The 25,931-nt window shown below is 45.2% G+C and overlaps 2 protein-coding genes across 3 annotated transcripts in view; both read left to right on the forward strand.

The window, feature by feature from the left end:
• Positions 1-1,784: 1,784 nt before the first annotated feature.
• PPP2CB (protein phosphatase 2 catalytic subunit beta) lies at positions 1,785-15,950 on the forward strand. The gene is made up of 7 exons (XM_014574748.4): positions 1,785-2,018; positions 8,622-8,831; positions 9,082-9,255; positions 10,809-10,898; positions 13,104-13,265; positions 14,151-14,269; positions 15,251-15,950. Exons 1-7 carry the CDS (start codon positions 1,917-1,919, stop codon positions 15,321-15,323), a joined length of 930 nt encoding a protein of 309 aa, XP_014430234.2. The 5' UTR covers positions 1,785-1,916; the 3' UTR covers positions 15,324-15,950.
• Positions 15,951-17,006: 1,056 nt separating this feature from the next.
• Positions 17,007-25,931, forward strand: part of GSR (glutathione-disulfide reductase) — a 28,303-nt gene continuing 19,378 nt past the window's right edge. The window contains exons 1-4 of one of the 2 annotated variants that reach the window (XM_075929297.2): positions 17,007-17,201; positions 20,111-20,137; positions 24,521-24,609; positions 25,139-25,208. In XM_075929297.2, the coding sequence (XP_075785412.2) occupies positions 17,043-17,201; positions 20,111-20,137; positions 24,521-24,609; positions 25,139-25,208 (345 nt within the window). In that variant the 5' untranslated portion in view covers positions 17,007-17,042. Of the gene's footprint in view, positions 17,202-19,293; positions 19,313-20,110; positions 20,138-24,520; positions 24,610-25,138; positions 25,209-25,931 lie in introns of those variants that run through there. The other variant, XM_006125372.5, reaches the window with a different exon arrangement.

Below are 25,931 nucleotides of genomic sequence, written 5' to 3' on the forward strand. Positions count from 1 at the left end.
TTTCCAAAAATGCTTTTAACGGAAAACTTTTCCGTTAAAAGCATTTCCAGAAAATCATGCCAGTGTAGACATAGCCAATATTTAATCGGTTAACTGATTAAATGGGATTTTACATCCTTAGTCTGAGCAATACTGGGGAGTCTGGACTTGCCTCTGCGAGGTGTGAGGGGCCTGAGAGACGCTGGGGGGCTGAGCGGGGCTGAAGAGTCTGAGCGGTGGGGACAGGGAGTGGCTCTGTGAGGTGCAAGGAGGGTCCGAGCGGTGCTGTGGGGAGTGTCTGGGCATGGGGCAATAGGGGATCTGGGTGTGGCTCTAGGGCTGAATCTAGACTGGCCGCTTTTTCCAGAAAAGCAGCCAAGTATTTTACTACATCCAAACAATGTGGGGGGGAGAGCCTCTGTGGCAGGGGGAAGAGCAGGGCTGGGAGTTTTGGGCAGGCTGGTTGTGGGGAGTGGGGCAGGGGGGCTGGCAATGGGTGTGGGGGGTGAGCAGGGTGGGTCTCTGTGGCGGGAGGGTGAGCAGGGCGGGGGGGCTCTGGGCAGGCTGGTCGTGGGTGAGTGGGACAGGGGGGCTGGCAGTGGGTGTGGAGGCGAGAGGGGAGGGTCTGTGGCAGGGGGGTGAGCAGGGCGGGGGGGTGGCAGTGGGTGTGGGGGGGGTCTGTGTGGCAAGGGGGGGTGAGCAGGGCAGGGGAGTGGGTCTGTGTGTAGCGAGGGGATGAGCAGGGCGGGGGGTGGCAGTGGGTGTGAGGAGCGGGGGGGGGGTCTGTGTGGCGGGGGGGTCTGGGCAGGCTGGTTGTGGGTGAGTGGGACGGGGGCTGGCAGTGGGTGTGGGGGAGAGAGGGGGGTCTGTTGGCAGGGGGTGAGCAGGGCGGGGGGGTGGCAGTGGGTGTGGGGAGGAGCGGGGGGGGTCTGTGTGGCGGGGGGTCTGTCTGTAGCGGGGGGGTGGTAGTGGGTGTGGGGGGGAGCGGGGTGGGTCTCTGGAGCGGGGGGTGGTAGTGGGTGTGGGGGGGAGCGGGGTGGGTCTGTGTGGCGGGAGGGTGGCAGTGGGTGTGGGGGGGTGGCAGTGGGTGTGGGGGGGAGCGGGGTGGGTCTGTGTGGCGGGGGGGGTGGGTGGGTGTGGGGGGGAGCGGGGTGTGTGGGCGGGGGGGTGGCAGTGGGTGCGGGGGGAGCGGGGTGGCTCTGTGGCGGGGGGGTGGCAGTGGGTGCGGGGGGGGGAGCGGGGTGGGTCTCTGTGGCGGGGGGGTGGCAGTGGGTGCGGGGGGGGAGCGGGGTGGGTCTCTGTGGCGGGGGGGTGGCAGTGGGTGCGGGGGGGGAGCGGGGTGGGTCTCTGTGGCGGGGGGGTGGCAGTGGGTGCGGGGGGGGGAGCGGGGTGGGTCTCTGTGGCGGGGGGGTGGCAGTGGGTGGGGGGGGGGAGGGGGTGGGTCTCTGTGGGGGGGGGGTGGCAGTGGGCGCGGGGGGGGGAGCGGGGTGGGTCTCTGTGGCGGGGGGTGGGGAGGGGGTGGGGGGGGGAGCGGGGGGGGTCTCTGTGGCGGGGGGGCTGGCAGTGGGGTGCGGGGGGGGGGGGGGGTCTGTGTGAGGGGGGAGGGGGAGGGGGGGGGGGGTGACCGTGGCGCGCGGAGGCTGGGAGCAGGGTGGGTCTCTGTGGCGGGGGGTGGGGAGGGGTCTGTGTGACGGGGGGAGGGGTGAGCAGGGGGGGGGGTCTGACCGTGGCGCGCGGAGGCTGGGAGCGGGTGCGGGGGGGGGGGGAGGCGGAAGCGCTCCCGCGGGGCGGCGGCCGGGGCCGGAAGTGGCGGGGCGAGCGGGCGGGGCCGCCATCGCCATTCCGCGGCGCGGGGCAGGGCCGGGCCGGGAGCGGAGCGGGCCGCGCGCACCCAGCAGCCCCCGTTGGCCCGTGGCCGTTGGCGGCCCCCTCGCGCCATGGAGGAGAAGGGCTTCTCCAAGGAGCTGGACCAGTGGATCGAGCAGCTCAACGAGTGCAAGCAGCTGAGCGAGAGCCAGGTGCGCAGCCTCTGCGAGAAGGTGAGTCCGCGCCGGGCCTAGCGGGGCCTCACCCGCCCGCGCCAGGGGCCCCGTGCCCGCAGGACAGCGGGCCCGGCAGCGCGCGGGGCTGCTGCAGAGGAGATAGATCCGTGCTGGCTCCTTTCGCCGCCGGGCAGAGTGAAGGGCAGGGGAGGCCCTGACTTGCCTTCCCTGTACGCTGAGCGCTTGGGCGCTCCCCTGCCCCAGAGAGGCAAGAGCTGCCTGCCCCAGCTGACCAGCGGAGCCCCCACAGCCAGCAGTGTGTTTCTCGTGGTGGTGCACATCCGCACAGCACAAAAATGATTTCTCACAGGGCTTGGGGGAAAAATAGAAGCAGGGGGAGAGCCCAGTCTCTGAATCCCAGCGTCCCTGTGTTTGTGTTTCATTGCATAGGAGGGCCAAGGCAGCAGTGTTACACGAAACCCGTTAGGCACCGACATCTGGGCAAGCAGGCGGCCCAGGGAAAAGGAAAGCTAGTTGGGCTCAATAATTTACCCCATTCTAATCAGATGTCCAATCTCCCTTCTGTTATTGAGTTGTGATAGCCAGTAGTAGTATTGCATGTCAACTAGCTAAAGGATGGGTTGTGGTTTGGTTGGTTGAGTTACCTCTTGCATCACTGTAGCCCTGTTTAAGATTGATCTGGCATGTTGCCTGGATAAATAGCCTACATAATCATAGCAAATAGGTAACATTGTTAACAATTAGCTTAATTAAATTCAACTGCTTCTAAAATAGAACAGATTCATGCAGGATAGGGCCATCAGTGGCTGTTAGCCAGGCTGGGCAGAGATGGTGTCCCAAACTCATTTGACAGAAGATCGGCATAGGCAACAGGATTGATCACTTGATAATTGCCTATTCCATTCATTCCCTCTGTGGCATTAGCCACTGTTAGAAGACAGAATACTGGGCTAGATGGAGGTTTAGTCTGACCCAGTATGGCTGTTTTTGTATTCTTTTAGCCTGTGAACACTTTACTTTTTTATACAGAACATTTGCAGTCTCTTACTGCATTATTTTGATTACTCAAAGATTGACCAGTGGTAAATGTCTTAAAGGGACTCAGTTTTACTTAATTTGAATTTAAACTTAGAAATTTTCTGAAAATCCATTCTGTACACATAATGCTGTAAATTTGGAGATACTGCACTGTATTTTTCATACATAAAGACATCCCTGCAAAGAAAAATGTGATGTAAGGTTAAAGGAAGAATTTGTTATAAGTATTTTGTTATAAGTACATAATTTATAAAAAAGATACTTAGCGTTTAGAAGCACTTCATGCTATTTCTGTATCTCCAGTTAATGGTGTTGATCTATTTCAGTCTTTTCCACCCAGTATGTAAAGTTTTGGCAGCTAAATTACAGTGAGCCTTGTCTTTAAATAATTTAAATTATGTTGTTTCTTAGTTTAGCCACAGTCAAATTTAAAATTATATAGACTATTAAATTACTTGTAGCCGATTAAAGCACATCAGACCCTCAGCAGGAATTGGAAACCAACCATGGCTGGTAACAGCTCATTTACACCCTTTCATCTTATATATATTATTGTGGTTGTTTTCTTATGTGCATTACTTTGCATTTATCAATACTGAATTTCATCTGCTATTTTATTGCCCAGTAACCCAGTTCTGTGAGATCCCCTTACCCAAGGCAGTAAGTGGAAACTCAGTGGTATCTGTTCTGCCCCTTGCGCTCCTTGATTTCAGAAAGCAAATTAAAATTTTCCTCTAGTTCTTAACCCAGTTTCTTAGTAAGTTTAGATAAGTTAATATTTTAGCATATCTGCCCAGCTGTGGCATTCTTTTTTTTCCCTTTTTAGGTCATTACTAACCAATCAGTGCCAAGGTACCTTTCACTCAAGAGATATCAAAAGCCTCAGGCTTCAAACCCTGCTAACGTGATGGTGTAGTGCCAGACAAATCTGATGTGTGTTCTGTCTGGGGGGAAATCCACTTCCCCAGTTGTTGTTCAGTGTATTGGTTCTCTTCAGATTGGACAGCTTTGGCTGCAGTCTCTGAGACGTGTTAGAACCTTGAGCTGGTGTCTGTAGCGTCGATATTAGCATAGGAATCAGCATTGCTGTTGGTAGCAGAAGAGCATGTTCTAATCTAGTGACATCCAGGTTGGAGTCCCTTGATGCTGTAGCATTGTGTCAGTATTAGCCAGATAACCTGGCACTCTTTTTGATCCAATATACTTCTCTTCCTTCTCCTGCTTTCTCAGAGCCAAAGTTGTGTGGCGAACCCATACCCTCTCAACCTTCTCTAGACAAATTCAGTATTGTGTCTGTGGTGATGGGGATTGGATCCACATTGGGGATCCCCCACTAAAATAAAATAAAAGCTCTAAAAATAAATGAGTAACTCAGAAACACACAATCTCCTTTCCACCCCAACTCCGCTTCCTGGGTCTCCACACTTCCTTAGCTGTATGTTTCTGAAATATATTGATTGTACTGGAGAATGTGGATTCTCCCTTCCCAGCCTTCCAGAGACAACTCCCCTCATAGGTTTGTTTTCCAGTCAAGTCAAAACAGGCTAGAGGTCTTGAAATGCAGAAGATGGAGGAAAATGTTGAGGTTCCCCACGATGACTGCATTGATAATCCAGAACTGCAACTGGTCTACTTGCTCCTCGCCTTACCAGACGAACCAGATACTACAATCCAGTGTCCCTGTGCGATTACTTCAGAGCATTCATCTAAGACTTGCTAAGGAGAACAGCTAACATATTAAATATAGAACTGTCATTGGCACAGAAGGCACAAACTCTTCAACACAGCCAGGCAGGGTGGCAGTGCCCTTATGTGATAGGTCCTCAAACCAGCAAAGGAGCGGTGTCTCACTCTCACCTCTTTCCCTGATATGCAAGAGAAAAGGCCAAATATACCTTTGAGTACTTATACTCTCACCTATATGATTTGCTCTAGTTAGCCACGTAATACAGGACCTCCGAAGGTTGTGTGTGTTAAAGGAGGGTGGACAAACAGGCTGGCCCTGTTAGGCAGAAAAGCTTACTCTGCACCTCTCCAAATGTATATCGAATACTAAGCTCTGGTGGTGAAATGATTTCTTAACATAGGATGGAATAACACCTTTTCTCAAGAAGATCCCACAGAAGGGTAGAGTGGAGCTTAGAGACCTGACATAAATGGACTACTAGTGATGAAGACATCCCTTCAAGTAGACTTAGATGCCTTTGATTGGTGGCCACAGCTATCATAGTGCACAGAGAATCCTGGTTACAATATCAAAGGAGATCCAAATGGCCACTAAGGTTATTGTTTGTGGGATCTGAGCACATCAACCTGAAAACAGACAAGACACTCCATACCTTAAGAGATATTCCACTGGTAACTATGCTTCTTGGGTCTGTAAGAGCCAGCTACCTAAATAATAGTGTTGCAAGATCATTGCAAACAATTAACTTCTCTACCAGCATCAGAAGTTTTTGGAGCCTTCCAGAAAGAAGCCATGCTTTTCCAGCAGATGAAACTCTTTTCTTCTACTGACTCAGTGCTTCAGCAATCCTGTCAATAGTGACCCTCAGCTTTTCCCCACATTTGCAATCACCTTTCTTCTCACAGGAATAGGTTGGAATTGCATTAGACTGGTGGATCCTGCAGTGCGTCATAGGCTATTCCTGTAGCAGGGTTTAGGGTGAAGGCAACAGCTTGCGACCTTCCCCCATGTAGTAACCTCATGACTCTCTGAAGAGTCCTGGCCCCCCCATTTGAGAACTGCGCTATTCAATTCCAGTCCTTGGCTACCACCCATCCCTCTTCAGGGACCTTTCTCATGATACATTAGTGAATCTTTCTTTTTTTTGGTTTTAATTTTGACTACACAGGATCATTCAGACAGACTACGTAGTTTCTACATGATGTGATTTATGACAGGGCCAATTGCACTGCCAGCTTGTTCCCCTAGGTAAAGGATACTGTCAATTTTCCTTGCAACTCAGACTCTTCAAAAGAGTTTTAAAATCTTTTTTTCATAAACCAGCCACCCTCCAGCTGTGTTCCTTTCCATAGATATTTTGCAGTATTGTCACTGAGAGATACAGTGCAAGACAGATGAATCTTTGCTATCCTTTGCTTGAGCAGAACCTATCTAAGACATGTCACCTCCTAGTGACTTGCTTCTGACTTCAAGACTTTAAGAACATGATGCTCAGTATAGTATATAACTTCTATATATTTTGCAGTGAAACCGTCCTTTGGTGAACTGTTGTGCATAATCTTGACTCAAGGGATCCCTATAAAACTCTGTGCTATCTGCCAGTTGACAGAAAAGGGTTCCTGAGTCTTGCTGTTAGATAATGTCCTAAAAGCTCAAATCATAGCAGTCTGTGCTTTAGAGTTGAAGTTTTAGGACTCGGATCCTGTTCATGTATTATGGAGGTAGAGGAATGTTACACGTCTATGTAAAAAGTTGTTACTTTTTTCATTTTAAAAGATAGATTATTACATGTTACCATATAACCATTTCTTAAACAATACTTTAAAAAAGTTATTTAGTCTGCAAAATCAAGGACTGAAAAATTAGGACATGCCACTTTTACAGTTGTCTGCACAACTGTAATTTGGTCCCCTTGTATATATTCATTGTGGTATTGTAGGATTAAAGACTATTGTACTATAGTCTTCAGTCATAGTTTCTCCTGAAAAGTATCTTGCTCAGTTAGTACACAGGTTAGACAGCAAAGGGACAGGATTAAGATTGCATTGGCAACCATAAATGTGGTGTGTTATAATTTTGGAATGCATGACTGCAACCATCTGAAAGGTTTCTGAATGCTAGTGTGTTCTGGTTTAATTCTATTGAAAGAAGTAATGTTCCATCAAGATGCCAAGATAAAGGATTTTTTTATTAAAAAAAAATAGTCCTTTCAGAATCAATTTGACTTAAATAGGGAGATGATTAATGCCATGGTTAGAAATTGAAACATATTGGAATATTGTTTTCTGTTCTGATTAGGGATGTTAAATATTGGTTAATTGAATAGTCGATTAACCTTATGAATTCTTATTGGTTACTCAACTATTCTATAGTGTCGTCTCCCCCCCCCCCCCCATGGTCAGGCCCACAGCCAGTGTGCTCCGGCCCCACTCCCAAGGAGCCCCCTGCCACTCCACGCTGTTGTCTCTGTATCAGAGGCAGCGGCGCGGGTGACAGGCAGCTGGTCCATGAGGGGAGCTGGTTTTCAGAGGCAGTTAGCATGGAAGCTGGTCCACAAGGGGAGCCAGATTAAAAAACAGCTTCCCTTGCGGACCAGGTGCCTGTCACCCTGCACGGATGCTTCCAATGCAGAGGCAGCAACGCAGAGTGGCAGGGAGCTGCTTGGGAGTGGGGCCAGGGCACTCTGGCTGCCGGCCTCACCCCAGGGACTATAGTTGAGTAACTGATAAGAATGCATGAGGTTAATCGACTATTCAGTTAATCGATATTTAACATCCCTAATCAGAACAGAAAACAATATTCCATTACGTTTCATAAATGCAGACCACAGCAGTCGTCATCTCTGTATTTCAGTACCAGAGGCAGCAGAGTAGGATGGCAGCAGCCCCTGTCCAGGGACTGGGGGACTTAACTGAGCTCCCAGACCCAGCTCAAGCCAGGACTGAGCCAGGCTGCCTGCCCCATCCGTCTCCTAATATGCTTTAAATTCAGAGCTGCAGCAGGGGTGGGTCCTGGACCCGATGCAAGCCAGGACTGAGCCGGACTGCTGGCCAGTCTGCTAAAAAATTTACTGGCAAGGATCGGGGGGAGGAAAATGCGTGGAGTCTATAGCATTAACCTAAAAGCTTTTGCTTATTGGTTAATCACTACTCTGTTACTATTATCATCCCTGATTCTGATATCTGCTTTTGTAAAAAGAGTATTTAGAAAATAAAGAGGATTCAGAGCCACAAGAACCATTTGTGATTTGGAAAGCCTACATTACAGTGAGACTTTAAAAATGTACCTTTTTTTTTTAGCTTTTCAAAGAAACAGTTAAGAGGTGACTTGATCACAAACTACAACTAGTTTTTGTGTAGTAAAGCTATGTGATCCCAGAAGGCTAATTAGTCTAACTATCGAAGATGTAACAAAATCCCATGGTTTTAAATTGAAGCTATAAAAACTCACTGGAAGTGAGGTAACTAAGTAGTTAATTACTAGAAAACAACATATATGTTGATGGGGATATGGAGGAATCACTTGAAATGTTTAAATCATGATTGGCTGTTTTTCTGGCCTGAATTATATTGGAAGTCAGTTCTATATGGTGATTATCCTTTCTGAACTTAAATCTGAGTATTCTTTAAACACTTTGCATTGTGTCTTTTTCCTTTTATAGAAAACAAATGTGCTCAAAACATTGACAGTGCAATAAAACCATAGTGATGTGACCTCTAGCTTGTACAAGGTTGGTCAGTTCTCCCCATAGCAATTCACGGTGTGTGTTACAGCTCTGCTTATGGCACAACCTGGCTTTTCTCCATGTCAGGGAAATTGAGTTGTAACATGTAGGCACTTAAACAACTTACTGAATCTGTTTACAAAATATGGTTTACCTTATGTCTTATCCTAAATGTTCTCTCTCTTACTAGGCTAAAGAAATACTTACAAAAGAATCAAATGTGCAGGAGGTGCGTTGCCCTGTTACAGTCTGCGGAGATGTCCATGGTCAATTCCACGATCTTATGGAACTCTTCAGAATTGGTGGGAAATCGCCAGACACAAACTACCTGTTCATGGGAGACTACGTGGATAGAGGTTATTACTCCGTGGAAACGGTGACTCTTCTTGTAGCACTAAAGGTACAGAGTCTGACACTGTTTATTTCAAAAAAAAATCAAAACACCTTCACACTATAAAAATTCTGAAACAAATTGGGGGCTGGAAGAAGGAACTGAAATGAACTTGCAAACTAGAAGATTTCACTTGGTAAAAATGTTTGACAAAAGAAGCATCTCATTTTTTTATATGTTCAAAATGGCATGCATTTAACACTAGTCAGAAATCTATTGTTTGATGCTATATAAATGATTGTTCTTTTTTCATTGCTAGGTGCGTTACCCAGAACGCATTACCATACTGAGAGGAAATCATGAGAGTAGACAAATTACACAAGTGTATGGCTTTTATGATGAATGTCTACGAAAGTATGGAAATGCCAATGTTTGGAAGTATTTCACAGATTTGTTTGATTATCTTCCACTTACAGCTCTAGTAGATGGCCAGGTAAGCTTTTGTGTATTTTACAGTGCATAATAGAGTGTTACGGTCAGATGGGAGTACTTTGGTAATCTAGTCTGATCTCCTGAGAATAGATGGCTTGAAACTCCTTGTCATATTTAGAGTATGACACATATTTGTAACATTCAGTCTTGTATTCACAGAGGCCTGTCTGTATCATACTTATAAAACTCCTTTTAAGTGGTTTGTTTTAGTTTGTTCCTGGCCTCAATTTGTGGCATGTCATTTATAATAATGAATTTACTGCAAAAGGTGTCACAAGTTTAGTTCCAGTTGTGGTGAACAGTACAGATACCTTGGAAGCTGTTCATTGACTTAAAAAATTGATTGTGGCAATGAGCCTCAGACTTTTACCTAAAACCTGGCGATTTCTGGCTACAATCCACCTAGATTTGGATTGGAGTTATGACCAAAATAACCCTAGTTTGGTTCAAGTGTAGAGTAGGAAGTTGTGGGGACTGCAGCTGAATTGAATGGGTCTCTATTGTGAGTGCTTCCTTTTCCAAGATGCCTGTACAGCACACTGCTTAACTGAAGCACCACTTCAAGAGGTGTGAAAGCTGTCTTTAGAACTTTGAAGTTCAGCCTGTGTTGTTCCACCACTGAGTGATATGTGAGAGGAGGAGGAGATGATGGAGGAGCTGCAACCAAGTTAGTTAGCATGTGGTGTAGTCTGTAGAGGCAGGGCTGCTCTTTTCATCCCATTTTGGCTCCTGCTATCTTAACTATACAGGATTTTACTTTTCTTCTTTAACACACCACCTTAATAGGCTCGAGTCCCCTCCTGATTCATGGGCAGGTTGTACCCTATGGCTGTGTCTAGACTGAATCCCTTTTCTGTAAAAGGGATGCAAATTAGACATATCGCAATTGCAAATGAAGCGGGGATTTAAATCCTCCCCGCTTCATTAGCATAAAAATGGCTGCTGCTTTTTTCCAGCTCGGAGCTTTGCCGGAAAAAAGCGCCAGTCCAGACATGGATCTTTTGGAAAATAAAGCCTTTTCCGAAAGATCCCTTATCCCTCATTTTAAGATCCCATTTTAAGATTTTAAAATGAGGGATAAGGGATCTTTCGGAAAAGGCTTTATTTTCCGAAAGATCCACGTCTAGATTGGCGCTTTTTTCTGGCAAAGCTCCGAGCCGTAAAAAAGCAGCAGACATTTTTATGCTAATGAAGCAGGGGGGATTTAAATCCCTGCTTCATTTGCAATTGCGATATGTCTTATTTGCATCCCTTTTACGGAAAAGGGATGCAGTCTAGACACAGCCCAAGTGTTAAGTTCTGTGGGAATCAAAGTATTTCTGAAATGAAAGTGAAGAAATATTACTTTACAGGTATAAGGGTACTCTTGTTTTGGTGATATTAAAGCACCATTTTCAGATTCCTCTGTGTGTCACTTGTAGCGGAATTAATTTTTCGTTGAGCTGAGTTGTGATCTGTGACGTGATGTTTAAACTATATACATTTGAACAGTGATAAGCATAAGCTAGTTAGTTTTACTTTTCTCAGTCAAAATATTTTTTTTTTCCTGGACAGATATTTTGTCTGCATGGTGGTCTCTCTCCATCTATAGATACGTTGGATCATATCAGAGCTCTGGATCGTCTACAGGAAGTTCCACATGAGGTAACCTGAATAGAATGCACCGATGTTTTATACGGATGTTTGTGTATTCTTAGTTGCACATTTTTCCTCTTTGAAATCCATTTTACTCAAGTGAGGTACATTGCATCTTTGTTAGGACTGTAACAGACAAATACTGTTTTAAATGAATAAAATAAACCAAATCAGTATATGTTACTATAGCAGAATTGGAAAAGAAAGAGGTAGTGGTATATTCCCCACACTCTTACCTTCTTCCCTCATTTTGAGTATGACTTCATCAGTCCTAAAATTGATGAAACATCTGGATAGTAAAGTGTGTGTGTGCTGGTTTGCACAGCTCCTGTTAAACAAGATCACAGTTAACATGTGAATAAATGCCACTTCTGATCCAGTTGCTCTGATAAATAGGTTATCTGTAGCAGAGTACAATTTACAAGAATTTGGTCACCTTTATTTTGAAGCGAGTACATAATTCTGTGGGGAGCAGGAAAGACAAACCAAACAGGAGAGGAGAAAATGCATGCAAACTGGACTGAGGAATAGCAGCAAATAAAATGCTATTCTTCATCTTTCACTCAAGAAGTATAAAAATCTCTCCAGCATCCATATTCGGAGGGGAGGCAGGAGCGGGGGAGAATGAAGAATACATCTCCTCTCCCAGAAAGAATGGAAAGCTCTAAGGCTGTGTCTAGACTACATGTCTCTGTCATCAGAGGCATGTAGATTAGACACATAGGCAAAGGCAAATGAAGCCGCGATTTAAATGATTGCGGCTTCATTTACATTTACATGGCTGCCGCGCTGAGCAGACAAGCAGCTGATCAGCTGTTTGTCCTCTCAGCGCGCTAGTCTGGCCGCTCCCCTGCCGACATCAAAGCCCTTTGTCGGCAGCCCCGTTATTCCTCGTGGGATGAGGTTTACCGGGGTTGCCGACAAAGGGCTTTGATGTCGGCAGGGAAGCGTCCAGACTAGCGTGCTGAGCGGACAAACAGCTGATCAGCTGTTTGTTGGCTCAGCGCGGCAGCCATGTAAGTGTAAATAAAGCCGCGATCATTTAAATCGCGGCTTCATTTGCCTTTGCCAAAAAAACAAATCTATATGCCTCTGCCGACAGAGGCATGTAGTTTAGACATACCCTAAATGGAATACCCACTACTTAGTCAAAGGGCTCAGCTATCTTAAGATTTCATGGATGTTGTTTTTTTGGGGGGGAACTCAGATCCTGACATAAGATTGTGCTCCTGTATCTAAGTCTTCACTGAAAAACAAACCTCTGTATCCTAGCTCTTATGATAGCAAATATATGTTTAAAACATACTGTGCATAAAACAATGCAGAAAAGTCTGCCTGGAAAGATAAACTGTGAACTACCCCACACACTTCAGATTTGTTGACTTGGAAAACAGGGGAAGTGGTTTAAATACAAAAAATTAACTATTGGTTATTTTAACAGAAATAGCTAACTAATACGCTGGTGCTACAATTCCTAGTGTTTCAAAACCTCTTTTCTGGCAACTTCTACAGTGTGTTTAGGTATTGTCAGTACAAAAATCTACGGCATATTAGATTAGATGATCCTTGAAATCCCTTCTAACCTTATGACTCTGTGGTTAATGACTAATAAGCCAATGCTCATTAGGAAGTCTGTAGTATTTGTCAGTGGTCACCATACTGAAGGGACGAGGAGGGAAGAGAGAAGGAATCATGTCAGTTTAAGCTTTCAAAGAGTGTTTGTAAACAATGTTGTTATCTTTTGTAATTTTTATCATGAGACTCATGCTATTAGATAGTTCACTTAAAGCTCCATCTCCTAACAAGATTACATGAGAATTGCAGCTTTCACTTAGAAAAAGGTTTCTAACCCTGGTTGTGGAAACAAGCTTGAAATCTTGATTTGAGCTGTGGGGTAGAAGTCCTGACTGAAACCACGTGAAAACTAAAAAGAGCTCTAAATTGAACATTGTTTAAAAATGGCATGAAATTTAAGAAAGCTTAATGAGTTTTGGAGACTGATTCATGATCTGGGTTTGTCTGTACTATAGAAGCAGTGAGTACCTTTTTTATATTGTGAAATCCTGGACTATGAAGGTGTATATTTAAAAATATAGACTATTCAGCATCGAGTCAGAATAAGGTCTTAGAAATGTTGTATGTATTGTAAATAAAATGCCTTTTAAAATAGATTTTTTAATATTTACTATTAACTAACATTTCTGCTTTCCTTAGGGCCCAATGTGTGATCTTTTATGGTCAGATCCAGATGATCGTGGAGGCTGGGGTATTTCGCCGCGTGGTGCTGGCTACACATTTGGACAGGACATTTCTGAAACATTTAACCATGCCAATGGTCTTACACTGGTTTCCCGGGCTCACCAACTTGTGATGGAGGTATGGTGAGCATATTCTGTTATGATAACCTATCATAGATGAAGTGATACAAACACTGAAGATCTAATTTCTTATAAGTGCAAGGTTGTCCACTTTTTACAGGTTTACATACAATGGTATGTACGTGCTAAACCTTGAGAGCCTTTTTATCATATGCTATAGGCCTGAAAAATATTTGTCAGTCCAGAGGAATAAAAGCGGTTCATACTAAGGACTAGTTACAAAAGTATAGCTTGCTTTCACACTGACAATCTTTTCCTCTACTAATGTGTTAAATAGGCTATCCTGTAATAAGTAGCAGTCAGTTGCAACAGGGAGTAAACCATCCAGCTGGTATAGATAGAACATACAAGTATAGCCTTACTGGAAAAATGCCAGGTGGGTCAATAGAGCACTTCTACTTTTAATTCAGTTGAACTAAATCCTTTATAGCTCATACTGTACATTAAAAACATGTAGAGTATATAAACTGATGAGCTTGAACTTCAATACTCAGGTTTTAAAAAAGCTAAACATTTCTATTTAAAAACATCTAGGTACATCTAGAGTACTGTATTCAGGCAAAGAAAGGTGCTAAGAAACATGCAAGTCACCAATAGTTTAAACTACCAGAAATCATAGTCATTTATAACCTGTGATATTACCTTAATATGTAAAAGTTTTAAAAGTTTTTGTCTACTCATTTTACTTCTCATTTTGAAATAGCTGCTAACAAGAAACAACAATTTCATGTTTGAGATCATTGCAAAATGGAAACATTTAAAAAGAATAAAGAAAGCTATCCTGTTAAATGCTCATAACTCATTTAAGCTTTTACGGGGAGCTTTTAGACATGTTGGTCTGTATTAAGGTTTTTAAATGAGAATTAAATTTTTTATATTACAGGGTTACAATTGGTGTCATGATCGAAATGTGGTTACTATATTCAGTGCACCTAATTACTGTTATCGTTGTGGGAACCAGGCTGCTATCATGGAACTAGATGACACTTTAAAATATTCCTTGTGAGTAATTTAGATTTTCAAGTATTTATCTTTCCTTCCAAAAGGATAGAAATGCAGATCTTAGAACAAATGGGGATAGTCGTGCTCTAATAAATCAAGAGTGTGATGCAGAAATGGAAATAGTACCACGTAGCAGAATCTTTCAAAACTTCTAAGTTGATGAAGGGATTTACAGGGATTGTTTTGGCATTGACTTTTGAGGAACACAGCAGTGAGATATGGGAGTCTCCCTAGGGATTACTGCAGCTTGCTTTTAGTAACAGGATCCTTCAGAAAGGAGAAGCAATCCTTCTATCAGAGTTTGAGTACTTGGCCTTCATATCATCAGTGTTGAGAATAAAATTTAGCTAGGTGCAAGGGATATGAAGAGAAGAAATTCTTCTGTTGACTATTCATCAGTGTTAAGAGCCCATAGAATTGCTCATTTGAACTCATTTTTGAACGTTTCTACATACATGCAGAAGGTAAAGTTGGTGTGTTGTTTTGCTGACATTAGACTGTCTAATGAGCAGGGCTCACCAAGTGGTGGCAAGCCCCGCTTGCCAGCTGTGCAGTTCTGCGCACGCGCAGATCGCTCCGCGCTGGCTCTTCCGGGGGTGTAATCTACTCGCCAGGGGTCTACTCTACTATTTGTCGAGCCCTGCTAATGAGAAATGAGTTGCCTAAGAGAATAGATGTAGATTTCTGCTCAGAGGGCCTTCAGTGAGACTAGGGATGGGCTTCTGAAGTGTTCAACAAACTAGCCAATTATCTTTATTTCATGTAATTGCTTATTCCAGTTCAGAGTTTGCCTCCCATAAAATGATATAATTTTGGGGAGTTTTTTCTAGACTTCTTTCAGTTGGGAAAGGTTGGCGTAGTTATAGTCTAGCAATGGGGAAAATGTTTTGTATTTATAGTTTCATTAGATTAGATTGTATTTATAGATTCATTAAACATTAACGATAGCAGCAAATAATTAATTTATTCCTTTGATTACAGCCTTCAGTTTGACCCTGCACCTCGTCGTGGAGAGCCTCATGTTACCCGTCGTACTCCAGACTACTTTCTATAAACATCTCCTCACAGCGGCCTTTGTAGAGGAAGTACACTTGGCATTTTAAAAAAGCAACAATAATTTACACATTTCTGTAACTGGTTGGGATCTGTCTCAGCCTAAAACCCCTATCATGGACCAAAATGTGCCATACTGAAGATGAGCATTTAGCACAATTTGAGACTGAATTCAGTACAACACTATATATCTTATAACAATCAGTCCAACAGTCAGTTTGCCTGCTGTATTTGTAGTAATGGTTTCTTCTGGACTGTTCAAAGAGAAAAGATAATTCTAACACAACTTCTTTATTGCTTATTTGTAAATTTTAGTTATAGTGTTTAACTGGCATTAATTAGAGTTTGGCGTTTATTTTTAAGGAAAATACACAACTAACTTCTGTCAGCCCACCACCCTTTATTTTATTGAAACGTATGATTATAACTTAACTGGAGAATGAAAATAGTTCCTATTGGGAGTATGTTGTCATAACATTTAAAAGCTTTCTCTTTTTTTAGTTAAATTACTGTTCTGTGTTGACCCTATCTTTTTTTTTTTTTTTTTTTTCTTCTGTATATTTGTCATGAAAGTGCTTGCATCTTATCTGGTGTATTTGAACAAATAAACTTGCAATTGCAAAACAGATAGGTATTCCAAAACTGTGTTGTCTACATTTGTTAAATGCTTATCTATAACTGTATCATTTCAGAATGTGACACTACTCAGACTCATCACAAAATATATTTGGGTGTAAAAGTGTTTATTTCTAAGTTTGTCTATATCTAAGAATATAGTCTGCCTGGTGAAGAGGCAAATTTTGTGCACTTTTTAGCCAAAATATACAATAGAACACTCTTCATAGGATGAATGTCAACACAGTCCAAGTACTTTAATCAATGAAGGGTCACCTCCTTGAAGATGTTGATCATCTTTCTCTCTGGTCATGGGAAGTTAAGTGTGGTTGAGAACCCTGCATTAGGTGGTACCATAGAAGAGAGGAATCATCCAACCATGTTCTTGCATTTGGAAATCATAAAGTTAAGCTTCCCTAGTGTCATCTTCACTAGTAGAATCAAAGTGTTTGCAGCATGAACTTTCAGAAGCATCTAGTGTACAATTCTCTTATTCATCCTTCCCTTGTGGACTGTTCAGAGGATACAAAGGGAATACCTGCCCATTGGTTTCTTCTAAGGCACTGTGGCATCAGATCATGCTTAATGAAAATATTACCAAATGCAGTCCCACCGTGTGAAATTCCCTCCCTGCCCCCTGTGGAGCTAAATGGCAAATCTCCCTGTACTCAAGTGAGAATTTGTAATATGTGTATGAATCCTATATATGCCTCAGTTCCCCCTACATTTTATATTGCTACTGAGCTGGAGAAACAGGACTGTTCGCTGTCATGGTAAAGGAAGTGACTGAGGTGCCTGGATGCCCTCCAGCAGTCTGAACAGACTGCGTGGCTCGTTAACAAGCCCATTTGAGGCTGACCCATATGAATGGAAAATGCGAAAGGACAAAGACAGTCTCCCTCCCCAGCACACTGACACCCCCCACCTCCTGGGCCAGAGGGAAGAGGATGCCCTGTCTCCGCGGGGAAGCTGAACAGACCCCCATGGGCCCAGCTCGAGGAGGCGCGGGAGAAGCAGGCAGCGCTTCAGAGCCCCGCCCCTGACCGCGACCGCCCTCAGTCAGCGTGACTCAGCAGCCCCGCCCCCTGGCTCGCGGCAGCGCCCGATGCCCGCACTCCGTTCCCTGCCGCCGCGAGCCATGGCCGCTGCGTTCGACTACCTGGTGCTGGGCGGCGGCTCGGGCGGGCTGGCGAGCGCGCGGCGCGCGGCGGAGCTGGGGGCCCGCGTGGCCGTGGTGGAGCGTCAGCGCCTGGGAGGCACCTGCGTGAGTGCGCGGGGGGGCCGGGAGGGGGTGAGGGGAAGCCGGGTGTGTGTGTGTGTGTGTGTGTGGATGGGAGGGGGTGGGGGGTGTGTGTGTGTGCGTGGGAGGGTGGGGGCAGAGGGTGTGCGTGGGGGGAGGGGAAGCCAGGGGTGTGTGTATGTGTGGATGGGAGGTGGGTTAGGGGGCAGGGGTGTGTGTGGATGTGAGGAGGAGGCAGGGGGTGTGTGGATGGGAGGGGGTGAGGGGAAGCCGTGTGTGTGGATGGGAGGGGGTGAGGGGTGTGAATGGGAGGGGGGTGAGGGGGCGGGGGGGTGTGAATGGGAGGGGGGTGAGGGGGCAGGGGTTGTGTGGATGGGAGGGGGTGAGAGGGCGGGGGGTGTGGATGGGAGGGGGTGAGGGGGCAGAGGGGGTGTGGATGGGAGGGGGTGAGGAGGCAGGGGGTGTGTGGATGGGAGGGGGTGAGGGGACAGGGTGTGTGTGTGGATGGGAGGGGGTGAGGGGGCTGGGGGGTGTGGATGGGAGGGGGTGAGGGGGCAGAGGTTGTGTGGATGGGAGGGGGTCAGGGGGCAGGGGGGTCTGGATGGGAGGGGGGTGAGGGGGCAGGGGTTGTGTGGATGGGAGGGGGTGAGGGGGCAGGGGGCAGGGGGGTCTGGATGGGAGGGGGTGAGGGGGCAGGGGTTGTGTGGATGGGAGGGGGTGAGGGGGCAGGGGGGTGTGAATGGGAGGGGGTGAGGGGGCGGGGGGGTGATGGGAGGGGGTGAGGGGGCGGGGGGGTGTGGATGGATGGATGGGAGGGAGGAGTGAAGGTAGAGGAGGGGCAGAGGTGTGTGTGGATGGATGTAGTTAGGGGTGGGGTGTGTGTGTGTGACTGGAGGGTGTGGGGTGGGGTATGTGGACAGATGCTTCTAGACTTGGGGAGGTGAGGGTGAGGGCTCTAATATGAGTAATCCTAGGGTAGATCTCTGGGCCAGCAGGCGTTCTCTGCTCTGCTGCCCCACTTAGGTGATGTAGGATTTTTGAGGGGGAAAAAAAAGCTCTGATTTTTTTTCTCTCTGTCTCTGAGAGACCCATCTTAACATATCTTGTAAAATCAGCATATATTTGTGAGAGTTGCTGATATTTCTAAGAACAGAATCTAGTAGTTAATATGGAGCTTTTTACACAGAATGTGATCATGATACAGTTTGTGAAAGCCAGAGTAACTTCAGTGGCATGTTAACAAACTCAGGTGTCTCCAGAAATTGGTTTTAAAACAATACTACTGTAGCTAATATCAGTTTATTTCTTATTTGCAGAGCCAGATTGTTCACTGTAGTAATTGGTGTAGCTAGGACATACCAGCTGAAACAGTGCTTGACTGTAGATAAAATAGAGGATTTGTGTTTTTCAGATAAAATGATAATCTACAAAACCTGTATTACTTATGTTTACAAAAGCAAAGAGTAATGATGAAGAGAATATAGCAGAGTACAGAGCTGTGTTTTGGTGCAACTGAAAGCATTTGTATTACACTTCTGTTTTCAAGTTCTCTTGAAAAAGTGTTTGAAGTACTTTTCCTTCAGACATACAAGGTGGTGGATCTGTGCATTATGTATCAGAGGGGTAGCCGTGTTAGTCTGAATCTGCAAAAGCGGCGAGGAGTCCTGTGGCACCTTATAGACTAACTGAAGTGTTGGAGCATAAGCTTTCGTGGGCAAAGACCCACTTTGTCAGATGCATGTAGTGGAAATTTCCACGGGCAGGTATAAATATGCAGGCCAGAATCAGGCTGGAAATGATGAGGTGGATCTGTGCATTGTTTGTGTTCTTGCTTGCCTATTGACAGAAAGAAGGCTGCAAAGTTTTGGTTAAGATCTTTAGGCAGAAAACTTTTCATGGAAAAGGTGAATGAATTTGTTTTATAGGGACACTAACTGGAAGGAGAAATTCTAATTGAATCTACTATGAGCTCCTAGATTTCCTATACCTCTGCCACTCCCCAAAATAAGATCAGGGTGAACTTTGTAACTTGCTAGCTAGTTAAAACAGGAAATACTACAACTTTGAGGAATGAGCAAAAGAATATTGCATAAATCTGCTTCATGGTGATTGATTGGTTTAAGCAGGTCTGTGTGGTAAGTATCTTGATGTGGGGCAACTCTTCCTCCTTTTTGCCCTGTGAGTTCATCCCAGTGATGTTTGGCATTTTGCCATTGTCTCAAGGTGGAATCTTGTAGTTTCACACTGTCATGCTGTGACCTGGGTATATCGCAGTGTGTACCACTGCTTACCACCCTGAAGACATGTTTGTGGGTTCACTGACATTGAAGCACATGCATATTGAAGACAAGGGCACAGGGTTGTGAATCCGTAGATGCTGACCCTGTCATTTGAAAGGCGTTGGAGCAATATTAGCATAACAAATCTTTAAACAGTTGGAAAAACTGGGCTGTAAAGGGGGTTCATTGAGAATACACAAAGCTGACTTCTAGTTTTTTGCTCTGATCACATGGCCATTTCCTCAACAGTTACACAGCAATGGGGAGAGAATTAGCTGAAGACACTGAGCTGTATCCTCACTCCTTTATAAAAAGTGCTATGCAATTTTTACTGTCCACTTTGATCAGACAGGAAATCCTGATAAGAATCTATTGAAAGACAACAGCTTTAAATGGGCACTGTACAAGTTTTTAACCTACCTTAGGGTGAAGGGCTGAGTTAACCCTATTGGATTGGAATCTCTAAAGTGTCAGGCATAAATGTGTCTCTGCCCAACTCAAAATGACTTTGACGTTTATGCTTTGTTGGGGGTGGGAGAAAGGTGCAGAATTGGCATCCATTTTGGGAAACTTCTGTTATTGGACTTGCCATTTTCTAAGTATTGCTTTTATTATCATAAGAACACATGTAAACGTACTATTCTTCTCTCTTAGGTGAATGTTGGATGTGTACCGAAAAAGGTAGGTATTTATCTTTTTATATTGTTGTTGTGTTGAAATGAATGTGTCTGTATCCGATTCTTGACAACGCAGATGTTGCTGGGACCGTAGATAAACTTAACAGGGTGTAGCTGCAGTGAGGGGCACTTGCAAAAATACTTTACATTCCTTGCTTTGCTTTTTTGCCTCAGGCAGAATAGACTGGTTGGACTGTTTTTAAGCAAAATAAATATCTAAAGGAAAAATTGTACACTTGACCCCAGAGATGCAGACCTATTAGTGACACCAGGGTATCTATGAGCAGAATTTATTGTGTTAATATTTTCCGTAGTCAGTTTCACAAAAGCATTTTGTGAATGATTGATTCAAACCAGACTGTCATTTTAAAGAGATGACCAAAGCTATCATCAAAGTGAGCAGCTCTTCAAAAAGCATATGAACAGATTGGGCTGGACTTCAAAAGCCCAATGCACTGCTTAGAGTTAAGTTTATACCTTTTGGGTTGAATGTTTTCCTATGTTACTATTTCAAGTGTGTGAAGAAAAGTAGAGATACACACAAAAAAGGAAGGCCACTTTTCTATACACTATCATACACTGAAAATGCTACAGATGTGAGTAAGGTTTTATTTGAATTGTGAGATGATTGTCAAAAAATTGCAACTGAGTTGCAGACAAGTCATGGAAATTTGTGGAAAAGTAACGGCACTACTTGCTGTATTTTTTTCAAAGGGTTGATAGTAGAGGCTTCTGCTGTTGGCTGCCCAGGCCTGAGGGAAGATGCTCTCACTGTCAAATTGAAGTGGAAGTCTAATCCTGTATTGCAGGAGTCGCAATATTGCAAATTAAGTAGAGCCTTAGATATGATGTTCCTTTTCCCTAATCCCCTCCAAATCTTTGTGGATTAGATTGTCTATCTGAGCGCACAAAGGATGGACTATAATTACACTGACCATACAACCTGGAAAATCCAGGACAGTCCCAAATTTTAATCTTCTGTCCCAGTGCCCTTTAAAACATTGAAAATGTCCCGGAAATAGCAGCACAGCTAGAATTGGCTGCATGCTGCTGTTTCTGTTTCCCTTTCCCCTCCCCCTTCCAGGGGATCATGCTGGTCATCTTAGATTTAAAAGGCAGAGCCTCACCAGAGGGTGTCTTAAAATTGAGTAAGAGCCACGCTAATTCTTAGACTTGAGACAGAGCCAGCGCTCTGCACAATCCAGGATCATCTGATTCCCAGCTCAGCTGGTGCTCGCCTATGCAGCTCTGCCTTTTAAATCTAAAGGACCAGTGTGGCTCTTGCTAAGTTTAAAGGGTAGAGTGGCTGCCAGACAGGGAATCAGCTGATTACCAGCTCCAGCACCTGCTGTGCTGCCACTCTGCATTTTAAACCTAAAAAGAGCCACATGGGTCATCTTAGATTTAAAAAGCAGAGCTGCGTGGAATGGCATCAGCTGAGACTCCCAGGTACTGGCCAAGCTGCTCCTGCCCTCTCTCCCCTGGCCAGACCTCCCGTCAGCACCCTTCCCCCTCTCCTGTGGCCAGACCCCCACTAGCACCTTGCCCCACCTCCTGGCCAGACCCCCACCAGCACCCTGCTCCTGCCCCCTCCCTCCTGGCCAGACACTTGTCCCCAGCTTGTTCCTGTATCCTACTTTCCACCCAGATTCTGCTCTCCCATCCCACTCACTGGCAGCCCTGTTCGTACACTGGATCCCTCATTTCTGGCCCCATCTCAGAGTGTAAAGGGACTCTCAAAATTCATTAACCCTGGAACCCAGAAGAGTTAAACTGGCCTGAGGCCTTGAACCTCAGTCCTACCTACCCTCCTTCCCGACGGGGGTGCGGTGCCAGGGGAGTGAGGTGTCTCAGTTGGGGCCACATCGGTTAGGCTTGGGGAGTTTTGGAGGGGTTGTTCTTTTGCATCTCACTTGTCTGGTCCCTGACTGATTTTTCTGTGGGTCAGTGACCCCTGACCCAAAACACATTCCCTGTCCCTCCCATACATAAAGACGATGCTGAAACATTTTGTGTTGGACATAATATTTTATTTAAAAATGAAGCCTGGCCAACAACCCCCCAATTGGGGCCAAGCCCCTATATGGCCAAAGCATCATAACACTCCTGCACCTCCCACACACCCCAACCCTGAGCCCATCATACTCCCGACCCCCCTGCCCTTGAGCCCCTCATACATCCCAGCCCAAACTCCTGCATCCCAACCTCCACAAGCCTGTGGCTTGCTCAGCATACTAACCTTCCACCTGACCCCTACACTCTACAGCCTGGAGCTCCCTCCCTGAGTTAGCAGCCCCTTCTCCACCTCCTCCTGCACCCAGATTCCCTTCCAGAGCTTGTACCTCTCACCCCTTCCCACACCCAAATCCCTCATTCCCACCCCAGAGCCTGCACCTCCTATCTCAACCCTGTGGGAGTGAGTAAGGGTTGGGGATAGCAAGTGATGGAGAGGAGGGGAATGGAGAGGGCTGGGCCTCAAGGAAGGGATGGGGCCTTGGAGAAGTGGTGGGGTAGATCTTGGCTTGCCCTGATATTTAAAAAGTGATTTTTTGGTGTAAAAAATTTGGAGACCACTGCTCTAGATAGTCTCTTGCCGCACACCCAGCCTGCTCACTCACCATCCTGCTGAGACCCCACACCTCCACCCCCCTCACATACACCCTCCACTGAGACCCCACACTCCCAGTTCACTCCTGCACCCTCCCTTGCTCATGCACCTCCTTCTTGGGCAGACTGCACCTTCACCCCCTCCTACCCAGTTTCTGCACCCCCCATCCCTATCCCACTTACTGGCAGCCCTGTCCTACACATGGGGCCCCTCATTCTTGGTGGCAACCCAGAGACTGGGGGGACCCACAAAATCCACTAACCATCCCAAAAAAGTTAATCTGGGCTGAGGCCTTGAACCTCAGTCCTCCCTGCCCCTCCCCTCATGCTGGGGCTGGAGCACCAGGGGAGTGAGGTGTTTCAGTTGGGGACCACATAAGAGAAGGTTGGGGTTTTGGGGAGGACTGGAGAGGGGAATTGTCAAGCATAGCAGCAAGGGAGATGTGGGAAGCACAGCCCAATAATGTAATTGTAAAACTTTATTTTAGTGTCAAAATGAATGCAAAGAGTAGGAAAAGAATGTACACTTTTACAGAGATTTTGCAAAAGGACTATCCTTTTTTAAAGAAATGTGACAATCCATACAACATTTTGCATCCAATGTAGTAGTGAGATAAACATTGCTTATGGAGGGAAATCTGACATCACTGCACATAGTCAATTACAGAAACATCAGTTAGCTGTCTGCTCTGTAGCTTCCAGTGCTTCAATAAAGAAATGTATTATAAAAGATGATTCTGTTAAAATGGATCTTGTGGCAAAAGAAGCAGTAATTGCATATCATACTGTAAAATCACAATCACAGTTTCAGGTTCTTAGATTTCTCTTCTAAGCTAATTCTTCATTGTTTGAACCTAAATTTTCATCAACATGAACAAAAAGTGAAGCAATTGGAAAAAATGTTCTTGCTCCAGAAGCTCAAAAGATTTTGCAACAGGAATTGGGCAAAACTTCGTGTCTCACAGTTGTGGTAGATTCATCTGACCACAAAGATCAAAAAGTTGTTTCTATCTTAGTAAGATATTTTCATGAAAGTACTAGAGTTAATGTGAAAGTTCTTGAACTTGATATCCTGCCAGGTGACACAAGTGACCAATTAAATGATTGTTTTCTCTGTTCTGAGCTGCATCCTTTACTTCTGGTCATGTACCCATCTCAACCTTGGAAGTACTACCCCAGGGGTGGGACTTCTGATGGCAGGTGGGCATGGCTAAAGGGGGTTGGGAGCATGGCTAAAGGATTTTGGGACGTGACTATATGTCCCTATTTTTGGTTCAGAAAATATGGTCACAGTAACTAATGCAAGGTAGGGATGTAAAATCTTGTTTAATTGATTAACCAGTTAAACGTGTTGTTTAACCAGTTAATGGATTAAAGAGGTGGATGGGCAGGGGGCTGCTCCAGCCCCATCTTCCCGTCTCCCCTCACTGGAGCAGCCACCTGCTTGTAGCAAGCTCCAGCCCCCACCGGTTAGCCTCCTGGTAAGCTTCACCCGTTAAGGCTGAGGCTTACCAGTTAACTGCTTGAACATTCACATCCTTAGTGCAAGGAGCAGAGCAGACTGCCAGCCTCATACACACAGCCTTTAGGAGCTTCCTGCTGCACTGCTTTAGGGCCTGCAGGATTCAACATCACCTCATTTATAAAGCAATGCTTATTTAAAATAGTGATGTATGGAACTGACTAGTTTCATCTAATCCATCTTGACTTACTAGACACCTTTGATGCTTGTTTTCATTCATGCTGTGCTGATTTACTATTCTCTTTATCTCTGTGGCAGGTGATGTGGAACACAGCTGTCCACTTTGAATTCATCCACGATCATGCTGATTATGGCTTTAAAACATCTGACGTGAAGTTTGATTGGCGGTAAGTCTAAGATTCAGTGTTCAAGGTAGCAAAATCTTGTTTACATTTATCCTTTCAAACCACACTAAATTTTATGTAAATATTGTATTCTCTTTACCTGTAAGCAGTTCTCTCATTGCTTCCGGTGCCCATGTCTACTTAGTGTGCTATGTTCCCCGGGAGAGAAACAAGGCTTGCTTGCAGCTTGGTTCCATGTCCCTTGTAGCTAGCACTGCCAGTGCCAAACAGAATGGGGACTCAGCAAGCAAGCAAGCTCTGGGTCAAGAAAATCTCTTGTCACTAATGACATCACAAGCTCTATAGTGGTTTGTTTCATATGCTCCATGCCCCTGAATTCCCCTGCCTTGTCACCTTCTCCACCCCCGCAGAGTTGTCATTGATTTTATCCAATACCATTATGTGTTTGCAGATCTAATGAGATGGGATTTTAAAGTTACCTCCCTTCCCCCCCCCCCCCCTTTTTGGCTATTTGTTCTTATTAGCTGTGAGGAGAGAGCTTGAATAGTGACAGTGACTCATGTTATTGCAGAGTGATTAAAGAAAAACGTGATGCTTACGTGAGCCGCTTGAACGAGATCTATCAAAATAACTTGAACAAGGTTGGTAAATTTTGGTTCATGTATAAGTAACAAATTTAAAATTATAGCTCCTCTTCTATGCCCCTGTAAATTGTCATATTTTCCCAGAACCCATGGAAAGCTTTCTAAGTGTGTTTGGCTTTTTTGTTTGTTTTTTTAATCTTTAGTCAGTGCAGGTTCCTTTTCCAGTAGTTATAAAAACCCTTCTCCTGTGTCAAAACGCTTTTCTTTAGTTATAAGAGTGATTCCCACTTCATGAAACAGTGAAAGCCATTTTTTCTTCCTGTTCCCCCAGTCTTTATAACAGGATGATGCACACACTTCTGTGAGTTAGATGCAGCGTCTGCTTAAGTGTTTATGCTCACCCAATGCACTGAACCCAGATAATTTTGCTTAGAAGTATCTGTAGAGGGGTGGTGCTCGCGCCTTGTGGCCATAGCTTCCCCTGGCTACATAAGATGGACCTGTCAAGGCACAGAAGATTTCTTTGGCTTGTCATTGCTAACCATCATTTTCAGTACATGTCCTTTCCTTTTGGTCTCTCTTCCATCCCCAGATGTTTACCAAATGTGTGGTATTGGTGATGGCATACCTCCAGAAGATTGCCTACTAAGGGGCAGGTCCAGAGAAAAAGTCCTTTGTCATGTCTTTGTCACACTGCACTCACTCATCTGTCTGGGTCACATCATAAAAACCAGAAAGTCAACATCAGTCTCTGATTGGAAAATTGAATTCAATGGGATC

Source organism: Pelodiscus sinensis, chromosome 4 (genome assembly GCF_052426305.1).
Source record: "Pelodiscus sinensis isolate ZL-2025 chromosome 4, ASM5242630v1, whole genome shotgun sequence".
In the NCBI taxonomy this organism is placed as follows: Eukaryota; Metazoa; Chordata; order Testudines; family Trionychidae; genus Pelodiscus; species Pelodiscus sinensis.